Source organism: Ammodytes marinus (genome assembly GCF_949987685.1).
Source record: "Ammodytes marinus genome assembly, chromosome: 10".
Classification (NCBI taxonomy): Eukaryota; Metazoa; Chordata; class Actinopteri; order Uranoscopiformes; family Ammodytidae; genus Ammodytes; species Ammodytes marinus.
This window is the reverse complement of record NC_137214.1, coordinates 28104250-28121894: the sequence shown is the minus strand read 5'-3', so window position 1 is coordinate 28121894 and position 17645 is coordinate 28104250. Positions and strand designations below refer to the sequence as shown.

Below are 17645 nucleotides of genomic sequence, written 5' to 3'. Positions count from 1 at the left end.
TAACATAATGTTGATAGTTTTGTAGACATTTCACTCAGAAACACAAGAGCTTAAGTCAAGGTGATCACCAAAATAATTAGGGGTCATCCTCTTGGGTACTTCAAATGACTGTATGAAAGTTTTGTCAGTCCATTTAGTTGTTGTCCAGATATCGCTGGAAAGATCTACCAACACACAGACATTGCCATACGTAAAAACATTAACGTTTCATGTAACCAGGGCTTGCAGAAAACATTGGCAAAAGTAAAAAAATTAGTTTTTTTAACATTGAGATATGTTCAAGGATATGTTAAATGACCCTCTGGTTGTTACCTGCTCGGACAGTGTTGCAGGTTTCATTTGTTTCCAGTCCATTTAGACTGAGTTCAGAGCTGAGACGAGTTTTTCACTTAATTAACTAAAACGTTTGAAAGACTCAGGTGAGAGAAATGCACCATGGGAATGACCCTGGCCCACCAATTCATCACAATGAGCCACCTCATTGACTGTACCAGTACAGCTGCCAGTGTGTGTGTGTGTGTGTCTTTCTGTGTGTGTGTGTGTGTGCGTGTGTGTGTGTGTGTGTGTGTGTGTGTGTGTGTGTATGTGTGTGTGTGCGTGCGTGCGTGCATGTGTGCGTGTGTCTTTGTGTGTGTGTGTGTGTGTGTGTGTGTGTGTGTGTGTGTGTGTCAGTGCGTGTGTGTGTGTGTGTGTCTTTCTGTGTGTGTGTGTGTGTGTGTGTGTGTCAGTGCGTGTGTGTGTGTGTGTCTTTCTGTGTGTGTGTGTGTGTGTGTGTGTCTTTCTGTGTGTGTGTGTGTGTGTGTGTGTGTGTGAGAGAGCCTGAGTCTAATTAGGTCATTACGACTCTGCGTAGGTTTGCAGATAAGAGACGGTGCTGTGAATGATGTGTTGATGGTCTGCAGATTGTTTGATTGATTGGCAGAGCTGCTGGCTGGCAGTCTGTGTGTCTCTGTCAGTGTTTCCATTGGCAGACGCTGTGGATGTCAAACACCTTTAACAGCCATGGGCGTTGTAGTGGGGTAAAGTGGACCTAAATACCCAGGGCCCAAATCTGTAAGGCCCCCCTCCCCCCCTCAAAATGCTTGAAATTAATACATTTAAACAAAAGATTTGAAATTGTATTTTCCCAGTCAAAGTGTCATAAATACATTCCAATTGAGAGAGTAAGTTAGTTGAATGTTTATTGTTATAATTATTTTTGATAGTGAAGGTGAATTTGTCCACTTTCATCCCAAATGCACAAAGGGGTTTAGTCGAGCCAATCTTACGATATATTTCTAAACAGCTGATTGAGCTGAAGGATGCACGAGGGTTTTATGGGTACAATTACTGTTATGAATCTTTAAAAATGTTCCAAAAAATAAATAAAAAGTATGTATTGTGCTTCTGCACTGTTAACTGCAACAATTTGACTGGATCCCTCAGACCAGGCTTCAGCAGAAAGAAAACACACAGCTCTTAAAATCCACAATTCTTATTTATATTTTAAAATATTTTATATATAATTATATAAATGTCCACGCTTTGCTGATCAGTAGTTTCAAAACCAATTTTCACATTCGTTGCTCCATAATGTGGAATGTGTCGTGAAACCTTTTTGAGAACGGTAACTGTGATTAAGAGCATTACACAAATAAACTCAGACCAGAAAAATACGGGCTTCAGTTTTAACTCACAGTGGGAGCAGTCACCTGAACGCAGCATGCATTTAAATATCGGGAAGAAAAACTGTGGAATTCAATTGTCCGACAAATTTGATGAGGCAGAAGTTGTTAACAGCAGATGTCTGCGCCTCGCTCACCTCCATAACACAGACCATTTCCCCGTCACGCTCGCAAAGCCGGGAGATGCTGCTAGTGGGGAGGAAAGTAATTCCCATCCTTATCCGTGAGATAGCACGCACACACACACACACTCACGCACACACACACACACACACACACACACACACACACACACACACACACACACACACACACACAGACACACATCCTTGGACTTCTATCTTTGTGTGCAAAATCCTTGATATACCTCCTACGAAGAACTTTTAAAAGTTTATGAAACTTTTTGGAAAACATTTTTCCTCTGATGAGGATGAATGACCTGCAACAGCAAACGAGAACATCAGCGAAAATAATGTTATTTTTATATAGTTATTATTAATGCCTTTGCTCTGGTCTGAATCCCCGCCAACTCAGACAAATCGATTTATGGCAGGCAGACTGGAACAGCCTGTGTTTATGAACGGTTCTAAATCAAAGTTTGCTTTGCTTCGCCATGGTCATATTTCCATTATTAATCTGACATAGTCACATATAAATACATTACCTCATGGCTATGCATCCTACCGTCTCTATTTCACTCGCTTCCTAAACAAATGCAAGCTAGCAAATATCTTTAGGATTGCAGGCACTGGTGTCGTAAAAACACAGCCGCTTTTGTCCAGAGGGGGCGCTAGAATCAACAAATACCTAAAGTTCCTCATAGGTCCTTTACCCATCAAAACTAAACTACAAAATTCAACCCTCACACTAACCTTCAAACCAAGCATTAGCTCTCAAACAGCCCTTTGAAAATTGAGGACCAAGCAAAATGTCCTCACCTTGAGAAATGTCCTCACTGTGACAGGTTAAAAGATTAAATTGGTCCTCAAAAAGCTTCATTTACAAGCACATTTACACACTGCTGCAAAAATGTTGAAGGCTTTATACCACTGCAGAATTAGCTATAAATGAATTTAATTTCAATATTGACGACGGTACAGGACATTGCTTTACCCAACGAGTGAAACAGACATAAACCTGTTCAGTGACACACACAATATTCCAGATATATTCCTCACTTTGTGGTAAAATCACCTTCAAGGGCAGCCTTTTGACCTCAGTCACTACAAGTCACTGTGTGTGTGTGTGTGTGTGTGTGTGTGTGTGTGTGTGTGTGTGTGTGTGTGTGTGTGTGTGTGTGTGTGTGTGTGTGTGTGTGTGTGTGTGTGTGTGTGTGTGTGTGTGAACGTGTGTAAGAGTGTTTCTGTGTGTGTGTGTGTGTGTGTGTGCGTGTACGTGCTTGTGTGTGTGTGTGTGTGTGTACGTGCTTGTGTGTGTGTGTGTGTGTGTGTGTGTGTACGTGCTTGTGTGTGTGTGTGTGTGTCTGTGTGTGTGTGTGTGTGTGTGTGTGTGTGTGTGTGTGTCTGTGTGTGTATGTGTGTGTGTGTATGTGTGTGTGGGTGTGTGTGTGTGTGTGTGTGTGTGTGTGTGTGTATGTGTGTGTGTGTGTGTGTGTGTGTGTGTGTGTGTGTGTGTGTGTGTGTGTGTGTGTGTGTGTGTGTGTCGTCTGAGATGCAGTTTTACAGCAGCAGTTACAACAGCGGTGACAGGTCAGCCTGTAGAGAACCCTGAGTTAGCCCATAAATATTAATGAACCCAGAGCAAGTCTCTTCACTGCTGTTGTTGTTGGTTGGAACTAAAAGTACATTGTTTGAGGAATTGATCGATGGAATCAATACAGAGGCGGGAGACTTGTCCGGCCTGGATGAGACGAGTGTGTGTGTGTGTGTGTGTGTGTGTGTGTGTGTGTGTGTGTGTGTGTGTGTGTGTGTGTGTGTGTGTGTGTGTGTGTGTGTGTTTGCCTGTCAAATGAGCAGCACTCCGAGGAAAATGAACAAAGACACAAAAGTTGGTCAAGAGTATTATTTAAAGCTGCAGTAATCAATAGTTTTGTATTATCAATGGATCAGAGAACACGGTGTTAAAGTGAAAAGTGTTTCTTAATGTGACGAACCCAAAGAATAAATCATTATCTGACCCTACAGTTCAGAGCTTTTCAGCCTCTTTTAGTTGAAGGTTTTAGTTTTTTTACACATGGCGACGTCTGCTCAAATTTTTAATCAAAAAGTTACAACTCTGGTCAACATACTCTTTGGACACTCTTGCCTTTTTAAGTCTTTGACGTAGTTTTGGACTTGGTACAAAAAAAACATTATCACCATTTTTCCAATTATTATTATTGCTGTCATCATTATCAGTCATTGTTTAAAACATATTAAAGCAAATTAATCGAAGTTGTATCTCTTAATTTTTCTAATCTTAATCAAAAGTCAGTTTAACATTAATCTCGTTCCTTGGTTCTTTTTTATTTGAACTAAATCATTTAATAATAGACGTCATCAACCAACTATAAATATTTTCAGTTGGTTTCCATGGAGTCAATTTTAATCAACAAACTTGTGTGAATTATATATTTTCCTGCGTTAACTAAATTATATGAAATGGGTTTTACATCCTAGAGACTGACATGAGAGCAGAAGAGTTCAATCATTCAACATCCCACTCACTTCATTTTGTTATATGAAGCTTTAAACAAATTGAATTCATTATAAATCTTCCTCCAGGCATTGCATTGGTCTGCACACAGCAGATCTAGACATTTGATTAAGTGCATTTCTTCCACATTCCAGCGCCATCATAGAGATTGTTCTGCCACGCCTGTAAGCAAGATTAATAGTCGTATTTGTTAAAAGGCTATACATGTAGTTTTTATTAAAAGATTAATTTGCCCTTCTCAGTCTGTTTGCGTCTGTGTATTTCTCCTAAACCATCTTTTACGGCCATTATCTCAGCATTAGTTTTTTTTCAATATTCTGAAACAAAGATCTCAACTTCTAAAGCACTTACATTAACTAAACTTCCCAAAATGAATCTGAAGACATTAAAAAGACAGATAGTGAAAAGAGATAATTTTTTTTTAACTTAATAAAATTTTTATTTAAAAGATTGAGCAGTTGTTATTCTGTATTTATGCATAAAGGCCAAAACCAGGAATATTTTAGTTTGTCTCTGTGATGTTTTTACTAACTTCCAAAACTTTTCTTTACATATATAGAATCATTTTATTCCTCTAAAACCATAGGGAAATTATGCTTAAGTGCATTTTCCTAGGATCCATTTTCATCCATTGCTTAATACTCATGTGTTTTTGCTGGTTACTTATCCGAGGCAGCAGAACCACCAGTAGCTGTGTGGGATCGACTGACTATAAATAAACTACAGTGTCCGTCCGTGTGCATCGGCGTGAAGCAACATGTCAGACAGCGCAACACTCACTCATGTGTTTAAAATAGCTGTTGCTCAACAATAGAACGCTCTGGCACACAGGGGAAAAACTCACTGTTGGTGGTTTGATTTAGTGCATTTAAATTCAGCCTTTCTGCTGTAGATTGAGACACATTTGCATTTTAAGTGCAAGTCTTTTTCATTAGAATTCATTATAGATAAAGATACAAAGTCTATGGTTCCAGTTTGCTATGTGTATCTGGGGATTTTTTGGTTAGAAAAAACAAAACTTGGAGTTACACAGGATATTTTTATTTACTAAATAAAGCGTAAGTTTTAGAATGATTGTGTATGGAATTTTTTATAATTGTTTTTGTTTTTATGTGTTATGGTCCCTAAACCAGTCGTGTCTAAAATACTAAGGTTTGTAATAAGGATAAGTATAATAAGATTAAAACTTAAGCCTACACCTTTTCGGTCCATTTTCTATCATGTTTTTTCCTTTCCTTTGTACGGAAGAGTGTTATTATTTTATTTTCATTATGGCGCCTCGAGAAAAAAGACAAAAATACAATGTGAAGAATAAACTTGACAGTTCCAGACTGCGGTAAAGCTGCAAATACAATACGTTGACAGATTCGAACCTCCAGGCACAAACACTTCCTCCTCTCCTGTGGCCCTAATTGTCTTCCGTACTCTTGAATACAAATGTTTTTGTTATTTATTGAATTATCTTTATGTGCATTTCTGATGGAACTATTCATATGGACTGAAATCAATTACTACTAATACTTTTTAGAGAATTAAATTCTATCACATCTTAGAGAGAGAAATAACCTGACTCATGTCAATTGATTTCAAAAGTTTGTCACAGCTTTTGCAGGTAATGTATATCTTCCATTGTATCTTTACTGAATCACATTCATATAATATAATACAGCTTTTATACAAATATATGCCCCCTCAAAATTTCTTACATGTTCTAGTATTAATGCTCTTTCGTCTCAATTGTTTAATTGCCATACCCATGCACGTAGCTACTAGCCGGGTTACTCTATGCCAAACTGAGAGACTGCAGAATCCCACACAGGATTACTTGCCTTTTCCCACCGTTTATATGAACAGATGTCTCCTAACCCAAACTGGATCTATTCCAGGACTCTGCAGCGATACACTGATCTCCTGTTAATCCTCGGTGTCTGTGAACGCATCTCAAGACGTCGCCAGTGGCAACGCCAGCTTTAATGAAAGCTGTGGAAGAGACATATGGGCACCAGAACAGAAGACAGGTTTTTGGCTGTGTTTGCCTTTTTCACCTGTATTTAGAAACTTGCATAGCCTGCGGACTGCAATAGAGCATGGCAGGCTTGTTTGGGCTTTAATTAGTATTTTAATTATACTGTCTGAGACCCTTTTTGTTTAGTTTTGTGTGTGTGTGTGTGTGTGTGTGTGTGTGTGTGTGTGTGTGTGTGTGTGTGTGTGTGTGTGTGTGTGTGTGTGTGTGTGTGTTTTGTTTTTTTTGTTTGGGGTTAACCACGAAGGCACATTGTCCTTTTCATCGATACTAAGTTTTTCATATTTTTGAGCATCATTTTTCATTTCACATTTTCAAACTTTTTCAAAAATCCATACACCTGCAGCTATCCAGTTTCAGCCTCCAGCATTCATACGCATTTTCTTCTGGAAATGCTTTTTCTAGTTCCTTTTACTAAAGTTCAGAAGATTATTAGGGCCACGAAAGGGATTTTTTTTCTCCGTTATGTTAAGTGTAAATACAAATACTGCCAAATGCAAATGGACAGTGATTGAGGCATCTAGGTATTGTTGGCATACTGCATTTGACATGCATGTACTGGGACATTGTAAATCTTTTTCTACCATACTAAATGATATGAAATCGGGACATTGGAACACAGGGCAAGTTCTGGAAATAATGGTATGGACTGCAGTCTCTTCTGTCCTCTTGAGGAAAGATTTGGTAAAGGGGATTTACTTTTTTCTCAACATTTCATTTTTTTTTCTTGGAAGTGCATAATGAAAAACCACAACAGTTAGTTTTAATATATTTTTGTCAAGTAGAATTTTGCGTTGAGTAAATGTATTGTTTGAAGACCCTGATAAAAGCAACAAAACAATGTTTCTGTCCTTTAAACTGACATTCATCAATATGGAGTTTGGCCAACAAAATCAGGTTGATCAAGTACAGTGGTATTTTTCTGTTTATCATTTTCCAAAGTCCAAACATATACAAACAATACATTTATTTACCGTAAAATATATCATATGTCTATATATTTTCCATGATAAAGTCACAAAGATTTTGCTAGCTAGACAATTCTTCACAATAGAGCTTTTATTGTTCGGTTTAGAGTAGAGATAAACAAAATATCCGTACCGTACTTGAAGGCAGCACACATCAAGTGACGTATTTCCCCTTCCTCCCGTCATAGAAGCGGTGAAGCTACAGAAGCTAACTAAAGACTTAGCGATGTCAGGTGTCGAGCAAACTTCAAATGAATCTTTAGACGCTAAAGACGATAAAGATTTTGATGTGGAGGCTGAGGACCAACTAGAGGATGATTACTTTGACCCGACTCGATATAAATTTTACAGGTTTGTGTTTTGTCTGTGTTCACTATTACTGGGGTGGCTAATCTCAGTAGCTGCTCCAACCGTTACTGTTTCATCCAGTTACTTTCAATTTACAACAACACTGTGATGTATAATATCACTTTTTTTTTATTTAGGTTGATACGAGATACCTGTCACCACCGGTGTCATTTCAAACCAACAGCAAACGTTAAACTATCATTTAATGTACTCAAATGTTGTGCTAATTGATTCGGGTGTTTTGTTGACTTTTGTCTGTCTACAGATAAACGGGTGAACTAACTCACATTATAATGATTCTTAAGTCAAAATGCTGCTCAAAAACGAAACAGCCTTCTTTGTCAGTTTCATCAATAGTGAACAAACGATCTGAAGTCTCAATTCAAATCAGAATTCCGTCAGCAGAGTTCTGACAGAATATGTTTTGGGGTATAATGGTAGACTGATATTAACCTTCCTGTCATTATTACGAAGTTATTACAAATGGCGGATCTGCAGTTATTTTCTATTTTCAGTTATGACACATAAACAAATTAAAGAAAATCAAGATTTGAAAGACATCATCTTACTTTTTCACTGGACACAAGAAGTCGTGTTTTATGCAAAATTGTCCCTAACCCAAAGTTACTGTTTAAAAAAGTAGATATTGTTGTAATTGCTGAGTGCCAGCTCCAATAATCAGGATTGTAACTTTAAAGACCTACTTCACCAGTGTGAATATGAAGGTGTATTGAACTCTGAGATCCTATGTAGTATAAATGTGCAAACATTTTAGAAATCGGTTCATTCTAGCCTGAGAAAAGGCAGAAAGAGTGATTTGTGGTCTCACTGTCTAACCCTACATTTTGCACAGTTGTGACATCACAATGGTAGGATGAACCGATTTCTAAAATGTTTGCACGTTTATACTACACAGGATCTCAGAGTTCAATACACCTTCATATTCCCGCTGGTTAAGTAGGTCTTTAAATGTGTTAGCAGCCAGTAAATCCTCCCCCATGTTGTTGTGTTTCAGAGACCGTAAGGAGTGGGCCGACCTGGAGGCTGTTCCCCAGGACGACGGACCAAACCCTGTGGTGAAGATCGCCTACTCTGAGAAGTGTAAGATTTATTACGTGTGAATGTCGATAGTTAGCCTGCTATCGGTGTGTGAATGGTAACGTGTAAATGGGAACAGGTCTCCCTTGCAAAAGAGTCTCCGGTCTCAATGTGTTTTACCTGTATAAATAAAGGTTAAAAAATTAAAATAAACAATTATTTCTACATAATGTATCTCTTTAAATGCACCAATGTTTCAATGTTAACATAGTTCTTACTTATTTACAAGCTGCAAGTCTACATTATTTTATGTTATTTTCACTGTATAAATATCAATATTTCTAACACCAAGAGTTCACACTTACTTTTGCAATGTAGACGTCTGTTTCTCATGCCCATAACTGCCCTAATGAAAATAATGGGAATCACAAAGCAGACTTCATAGAAGGGAAAGTTATAAGTTAACCCCTGCAAATCCATGCTTCTAATGTTATTTATTTCTATTGACTAAATAGTTAAAACTTCCAACCCTAATGCAACAGACCTTATTAGACCAAACTAACATTCAGAAGTCGTTTAAAGCCCTACTTCAGCGGTGGAAATATGAAGGTGTATTGAACTCTGAGATCCTATGTAGTATAAATTTGTAAACATTTTAGAAATCGGTTCATCCTAGCCTGAGAAAAGGCAGAAAGAGTGTTTTATGGTCTCACTGTCTAACCCTACATTTTCCCACGCGTGACATCACACATGGTAAAATGTAGGGTTAGGATTAACAGGACAGCTGGGCCAAGGGAAGACTGAGGACAAACTGAGGGAAGAAAAACCTCATTCATTATATTATAATAGCAATGTTATAATCATAGAAAGCCGATTCCGTATGGGTGAAGTATTCCTTTAAGTCAGAACCGTGTTGTTGAAAATCTAATTGTTTTATTTCTTGTCACAGTCGCTGATGTTTACGACTATTTCCGTGCGCTCCTGAAGAACGATGAAAAGAGTGATCGGGCTTTCGCTCTGACAGCAGAGGCTATAGAGCTGAATGCTGCTAACTACACAGTGTGGTGAGTGTGATGATGCATGTTTAGAATATCGTTAGCCTTATAGCATAATTGCCTAAATCATATTTACTCTACTCTACTTTTACTCTACATCTACTTTACCCTACTCTATAACCCTTAAAATATGACTCAGACAATTATGCTATTAGGCTAACGAAAAGTAGATGTAGAGTAGATGTAGAGTTAATATGATTTAGGCAATTATGCAATGAGGCTAACAATATGGAAAACTAATGTCTCATTTTCATAACAAGATAGGGGAACAAAAATCAAGAGATGCAATTTTGTTTAAAATAATTTACAGTATTCTTTCTGAAAGTTTTCTTTGGAGAGAACTTGGAGATTTGCAGTCAGTTTGACATTAAAAACTATTATCAAGTATTGTAAAAAACTTGAAAAAAAACTTGAAAAAACATGCTTCTAAGGTACATTTTAGAACAGATAAAAACAAACGTGTGATAGATGTTCACAATTAATCAGGAGTTAACTAGCGGCAACCGTTTAAAAATCACGATTAAATATATAAATTGATTGACAGCCCTATTTATAATGAAACATGTAAGTATGTAACTGTAAAATGACTGTGTGTGTGTGTCTGTCTGTCTGTCTGTCTGTCTGTCTGTCTGTCTGTCTGTCTGTCTGTCTGTCTGTCTGTCTGTCTGTCTGTCTGTCTGTCTGTCTGTCTGTCTGTTTGTTTGTTTGTTTGTTTGTTTTTTGGGGTAAACCATGGGGGCAGATTGTCCTTTTCATCGATACTAAGTTCTTGTATCGATGAACATGTAAGTATGTAACTGTAAAATGACTGTGTGTGTGTGTCTGTCTGTCTGTCTGTTTTTTGTTTGGGGTAAACCATGGGGGCAGATTCTAAGGTACATTTTAGAACAGATAAAAACAAACGTGTGATAGATGTTCACAATTAATCAGGAGTTAACTAGCGGCAACCGTTTAAAAATCACGATTAAATATATAAATTGATTGACAGCCCTATTTATAATGAAACATGTAAGTATGTAACTGTAAAATGACTGTGTGTGTGTGTGTGTGTGTGTGTGTGTGTGTGTGTGTGTGTGTGTGTGTGTGTGTGTGTGTGTGTGTGTGTGTTCAGGCACTACAGGCGAGTTTTACTGCAAGCTTTATCCAAGGACCTGAGGGAGGAGATGAGATACATCACTGCCATCATCGAAGAGCAACCAAAGAACTACCAAGTCTGGTGAGTGCTGGGACAATCCTTCCAGGTCCCATATTTCTTCTGGAAGAAATGCCCAGTGTGTAGTGTGGGAGGGATATGCGAAAATAACACTGTCTTGTGTTAATTGACAAATAATTCAACTTGAACTTAAACTTTTTATGCAGCAGCTGAAGCAGTAACAAGGAGCCATTTTAGCTGACATGGCCAATTTTGAGCTGTACTCGTCACAGGCCAGTTGTCGTAGGGAGGGACCCTTAAATAAATAAAAATTTATATAAAAATTCATATAATATTTCAAAAAAGTATAACAAATCCTACAATATTTCAGAAAAGTATAAAAATTCCTATAATATTTCTTTCCAGGCATCACAGACGTATGGTGGTGGAGTGGCTGAGCGATCCCTCGGAGGAACTGGAGTTTATCGCAGACATCCTGAGTCAAGATGCAAAGAACTACCACGCCTGGCAGCACAGGCAGTGGGTCATACAGGTGGGTGGGGCTGCTGCAGACACTTTGGCTTCAAAAACACAAACTGAGATCCACCCTGCGTTCCAAATCACATACTTTTTCTTTTTACTACACCACATACTAAAGTACAGAAGAATGTTAGGGCCACAGGAGGGGGGAAAAAATCAGATAAGGAAGTTTTTTTTATCATTATGTCGAGAAATGTCAAGAATAAAGACAAATACTGCAAAATGCTATTGGAGTTAGTGGGGCATTTATGTATTTTCAGCATACTACAATTGACGTGCATGTATTGGGACATCCTAAATCTTTTTCTGGCATACTAAATAGTAGGGAAGTATGGAGATTGGAACACAGCCCCAGTTTTTCTTCCTACAATGAGTCATTCTGCCAGAATGAATCTTTTACATATTAAATCAGTGAATATCTCCTCGCGGTCCACTACCTGTCTGTACTGTGTGTGCAGTAAAAAAAATCCGGTGTTAATACACAGCCTAGGCTCTGTGAACGGGCATGTTGCTAGCCATGGTTGGCCCTATTGTTTACATACCAGCTTACAGAACCTAGGTTGTGTATTAACAACTGATTTATTTTTTCAGCACATGCACACACAGTACGGACAGGAACATGAGAAGATATTCACAGATTTTGACAGAAAGTGATTTTGACAACAAGCGTTTTCCAGAATCACTGACTCCACCTTTTAATTGGCTTGTTTGTTGACGTGTGGTTAAGTCTCTCTGTGGTCAGTATTTGTCCCGCGCTATCAGGGCCACCACTAAAAAAACACTACACAACGACATAACCAAATATGTTGATCCCCAGCGTGGCCCGTTGATGCTGATGTTGATTTTGATGTTGTTACTGTTGATGATGACACTGCTTATGGCACATAGCACCTTATGCAGGCACTTTATACCTTGGCACTTTATTTTTTAAGCACTTTATGACTCCCCAGGTTTGTGTACATACTGTTGTGTTTTGTGTCCATTGTTGCTTTGTACTGTCGTGTGTTTTGAGCCACTACCTCCTTCACTGTGAACTAATTTGCCCCCTTGGGACATTAATAAAAAACCTTGAACCTTGAACCTTGTGTTGTCATGCCAACATTTGATTTGTTTATTTTTCAACCCCTCCAGGAATACAAACTGTGGGACGATGAGCTGGAGTTTGTGGAGAATCTCCTGGAGGAAGACGTGAGGAACAACTCGGCCTGGAACCAGAGGCACTTTGTCATTTCACACACAACGGGATTCACTGATCCAGCCGTAGTGGAGAGGGAGATTCAGTGAGTCATTTACCTACAAAATATGCCCTGTGTACCAATCCCCATACTTCCCTACTATTTAGTACGCCAGAAAAAGATTTAGAATGTCCCAATACATGCAGGTCAATCGTAGTTTGCTGAAAATACATAAATGCCCAACTAACTGCAATAGCATTTTGGAGTATTCATCTTTATTCTTGACATTCCTAGACATAATGAAAAAAAAGACTTCCTTATCTGATTTTTTTTTCTCTCTCCTGTGATCCCAAAACTCTTCTGTACTTTAGTATGTAGTGTAGTAAAAAGAAAAAGTATGTGATTTGGAATGCAGGGATGGTTAATTTGCACCTTTTTAGATGATTAATGGATGATAACAATGGAGTAAGATCTTCTCCCAAAATGTAATATTTGAACATCTCAGGCTTCGCATACAAACATATTGTCTATTTTTATTTATTTATTTAGCTTTGAGCAGATAATTCAATTCACAAATACTTTATTCAGGAGGAAGATTTTCTGTTTTATTCTGTATCATGTCAAGACGACAAAGGATTTGGAGAATAATAGACAAACAAAAAATCAAAGTATGTGTATGGAGTGTGTTGATTGACTGATTTTCCTGTCTTTGTTGTTGAAGGTATTGTCTGCAGCAGGTCAAGAAGGCTCCACACAATGAAAGCGCATGGAACTATTTAAAAGGGTAAGATGTTACGTGTATCATTCTGGAGAAAATCTAGATCCCATTAAATGTCCTAGGAGCAAAACTGTTATTCAGTATTCACTCTGATATATGAATTTCTTCGGGCTGTTCCCTCTGAACAGGGAGAGATTTTGTGTGCCGTATATACTATATATGGCTCGTGCTACGGGCAGAACACCAAGTAGAGAAACTATTAATGATTGAAAAGCTCACGCACAATATCCCTGTATTTCTTCTTTCAATTTCAATTTTTGTCACAAAAATTTTAACTTTATTTAAGGGATAAAACAAACTAGTAATACAATTTAATTAGCAAAAAATCCATATCGGTCAGGCCCTAATTTCTTTAAGCTCTATAACAGTTATTTCAGTGTGGTGTCTCTATTCAGACATTCACAATATGGCGCAGTGCTATGGACGGAAAACCAAGTGGAGAGACTATTAATAATGGAAGAGCTCACTGACATTATCCATTCTTTTCTTTTGTTCTGCTTTATTTTTATTTTTTATAAATACTAATACATTTGGCAGGTACAAACCATGATGACGAGACAAAAAAAACATGCAAATTAAAATAAAGATGGATACGAATACATCAATTATAGTAATAGATAAAAAATTATTTTAATAGGATCCTTTGAGCAATCAAAAAGAAATGGGCACGGGGTGCTCTCATGGTGTAGTGGTTCGAGCGCCCGCCCATTTCACCTCTGTCTCTCCACAAAGAAGAAAAAGAAAAAATGCCCCAAAAAATTGTATCCATCCTTTTGTTTTCTTTGTCACTCTAAGGATGCTACAGGACCGAGGCATGTCAAAAAAAGTGTATAGGGTCCCTTGAGCAGTCAATAGGAAATAGACAATATCCATTATTTGTTTAATTGAATTACATTTTAAATATTTATAGTAAAAAAAAAAATTTTTAAAGTAGAAGAAAAGAAAAACAATAAAATAAAGATGAAACAAGTGGACCGATTATAATAAAGTAATATTAACAAACAATGAAAACCACTAATGAAAAGAAAAAACGGGGGGCGCCCTTAGCTCAGTTGGTAGGGCGTCCCCCCCATGGGCCTCGGCCAGCAGCGGACCCGGGTTCGATTCCAGCCCGTGGTCGTTCTCTGCATGTCACTCCCCTCTCTGCCCCATTTCAACTCTGTCTCTACACTGTCAATAAAGCATAAAAATGCCAAAAAAAAACACCTTTAAAAGAAAAAACTGTCCAACACTTGCTTTACCCGTTCAAAACTTTCTTTCTCTCTCTGTCCCTGTCAGTATGCTCCAGGACCGAGGCATGTCCTCTACCCCCGGCCTGCTGGAGAGGGTCCTGGGACTAAAGGACTCTCACTGCTCCCCGTACCTCCTGGCTTTCCTGTTCGACTGCTACGAAGACGCTCTGGAGAACGGCAGCACCAAAGAGAACGTCAATGAAGAGGAACGCAAGGAGACTTTAAAGAAGGCTCTAGAAGTAAGGGGTTGGGTTAGAATAGGAAATGCAGGGGCACTCTGGTGGCGTAGTGGATAGAGCACGTACCATATTGGCTCCGGCCTTCGATGCAGTGGTCGCGGGTTCAAATCCGACCCGCGGATCTTTACTGCAGGTCATCCACCCTATCCCTCTGTCTCCCAATTTCAACTCTGTACTATCTAATAAAGCGGCCCATTATCGCCGCGCGAAATACATTGACTTTGTATGTAAACTCGCCGCGCGGCAGAGTGCAGTGTGTTCGCACCTTAAAGGCCTTTGCACAATTTGTGTGTTTATAATAATTATTGAACCAGTGTCCAGTAAATTCAAGCTTCCATATCAGCGATGGAATTTCGCTGTGTGATATTGCTGCGTTTTCGGACAGACGTTGATTTTTTTCTCCAATATTTCGCTTACAACGCAAACACTCTTTCTTTCAAAACCTTTTTTTTAAATTGCCCACAAAATGATCGCGCTTGATGTGAACAAGTCAGGCATGTCAAAATTTGCTTCCAAACTATTTTTCGTTTAGTTTTTTCTCACGCATGTGCAGAGGCCTTTAGAATTGTGTGAAGAAATTTTGTGTTGGAAATGAACTTAAAATATTGTCACTATTGTTGTTTTTTCCGACCCTTCTTGTGTTTTCTTTTCTTTTGTAGATTATAAACCTCCTGGCGCGGGAGAAGGACACCATCCGTAGAGAGTACTGGCTGTTTCTGGGACGTTCTTTAAAGACCAGGTCGGGATTCAGTGATGTCACAGATCCCGAGCTGTCGTCGGGGCAACAGGAAGTGAGCTAGGAAACCTGGGAGACAAGCACCAACTCCACTCCTAACCTTAGTGTCTCTTTAATACTGTCGTCAATAGCAACACCATGCTTGTCTTGATATTCCTGTAACCGCCTGTAATGTTTACAGTTCTTTAAAATAACTACTAACACAAGATCTAAAGATGAGTCACGTTCGCATCATAGAAGAAAAGCTATTTTTCAATTGGAAGGTGAGTGGAGTGGATTACATGTCAATTATTTGCTGCCTTTATTCACCAAAACTAGGATAAAATGATTACATAATTAAAGCTATAGTGTGTAACTTTGTCAAATAAATGAATGTCGGTTGGTGATTTTACTGCTAAGAAAAAACCTGGAGGTAGAGCAAAAGGTATGAAATTCATGTGTGATCACTGAAGGCTTACCTCATGTAGATGCACCGACAGTGTTGTTGTAATGACTCAGAATTCCTCATGGGGGCGACAGAAGAAGTTACGCACTATAGCTTTAAAATGTTTAATCCGTCTGGAACCATAAATCCTTTCAAAGATGTATCATCAGCTTTTAGATTTATGAGAGTGTGTGTGCTCAGTCCTGGTTTGAAACTGAAGACAAAACGTGTGTTTGTCTTCTGAACCTATAAATCAAAAGTTTGACAGACGTTCCCATTGCCAAGATGAGCACTTAACTAACCTCTGTGAGTGTGTCTGCAATGCATGCACATACACACTATCAAATTTACTGTTTTTGATTTGATGTGATAGTGGGTTAACATTGCAAGCTAGTATCTGTTAATAGGAAAACGGTCTTTACCAGCACGCTTACTGACATGTTTCTTATTCCTTGCTGGCATTGCTTTTCAAATAATTTATGTTAGTTTTGTGGTAACAGACGTTTTCTATAATCAGGGATATTTTTTGAGTGGACACACATGAGTGACTTAACTGAGACTTTGAAGGGAGTATGGTGTGCACGTAGACCCACTCTTAATTTAAATCCTGGAAGATTAATTGATAGTTTTGTTGATCGGAGAATACGTGTTATGTGTTGTTATTGTGGGGGGAGGAAAAGCATCATGAAATATAAAAAAATAAAACTGTTTGTAGTAAAAACTGAGTCAGTGATTTCTCAAAGTATTTTTCCGTTGTTTCCTGCTTAATTCTGATCCTTGACTCTCACACTGTCACAGCTTTTAGGTAAAATATGCCAGAATTTGCCAAAAAAGCAACTTTTTGTCTAATCGGCCATTAATACATTTTTGCTGCTACTTCTTCTTTATAGAACTATATTTGTGTCTGTATATGAGCCATTTTCTTGGTCTTTAGCAGAGTTTGTTCTGTGTGTTCTTGTGAGCTGTCCTGCCAAGGTAAAACTGAACTAATAATAATATATTGTATTTATACAGCGCTTTTTTGGAAATGCAAAGTAGCTTACTCATTTATAATTTAGCCAGTGTGTTTTTATCCAGCTGATGTATTGACATTTTCCACCCCCTGTCTGTGGACCCCCCTTGGAGCGGAGAAATGGATTCACTCCACTAGATGCAGCTGTTTCTACTTGTGCTGACTCCACAACAACACACTCCCATCCCCTACAGTGTCCTAACCAAGCAGTGCGTCTGCCAGCCCAGCAGTGTGTAATTACACCTTCTTTAGGCACTTGATATTAGATTTGGAAGGCTTGCTTTTCTCTGATGAAGAAGTAACTCATTGGCAAGTTCACATCAGCAGCAGATATGATAGGACTGAGCAAGCAGGTCATGGAGTGATGCTACGAGGATATGAAGGCAAATGATGGTATTAATTTAGTCTATAACGCTAAAATATTTTCCTTTAAACATTTTTTATTAGTTTTGTCTGTCCAAATGTGGTTTGATCTGTAGTGCAAAACGTCATAGATCAAAAAGTCACACACACACACACACACACACGCGAGAAGTGGTTTCTGGTTACACTGGTTGAGTTTAAATGGATGAGAAATGCCTCCATCTGGTGTTGACCAGTGGTAGTGACGCAAAGCCTTGTAATCA

The 17645-nt window shown here is 38.4% G+C and overlaps 1 protein-coding gene across 1 annotated transcript; it reads left to right on the top strand.

Annotated features, from left to right (window-relative positions):
* Nucleotides 1-7504: 7504 nt before the first annotated feature.
* On the top strand, nucleotides 7505-16716 carry fnta (farnesyltransferase, CAAX box, subunit alpha). Its single transcript, XM_080035203.1, has 9 exons — nucleotides 7505-7661; nucleotides 8674-8759; nucleotides 9646-9760; nucleotides 10863-10967; nucleotides 11310-11436; nucleotides 12555-12703; nucleotides 13320-13382; nucleotides 14655-14847; nucleotides 15507-16716. The coding sequence occupies exons 1-9, from the start codon at nucleotides 7537-7539 to the stop codon at nucleotides 15645-15647; spliced, it is 1104 nt and encodes a 367-aa protein (XP_079891329.1). The 5' UTR covers nucleotides 7505-7536; the 3' UTR covers nucleotides 15648-16716.
* The last annotated feature ends 929 nt before the right edge of the window (nucleotides 16717-17645 follow it).

Excerpts from the sequence above, each read along its gene's own strand:
- fnta (XM_080035203.1), top strand. The coding sequence starts at position 7,537 with ATGTCAGGTGTCGAGCAAACTTCAAATGAATCTTTAGACGCTAAAGAC. Across the intron at positions 11,437-12,554 it reads ACAGGCAGTGGGTCATACAG|GAATACAAACTGTGGGACGA; the intron begins GTGGGTGGGGCT and ends CAACCCCTCCAG. Across the intron at positions 13,383-14,654 it reads GCATGGAACTATTTAAAAGG|TATGCTCCAGGACCGAGGCA; the intron begins GTAAGATGTTAC and ends TGTCCCTGTCAG.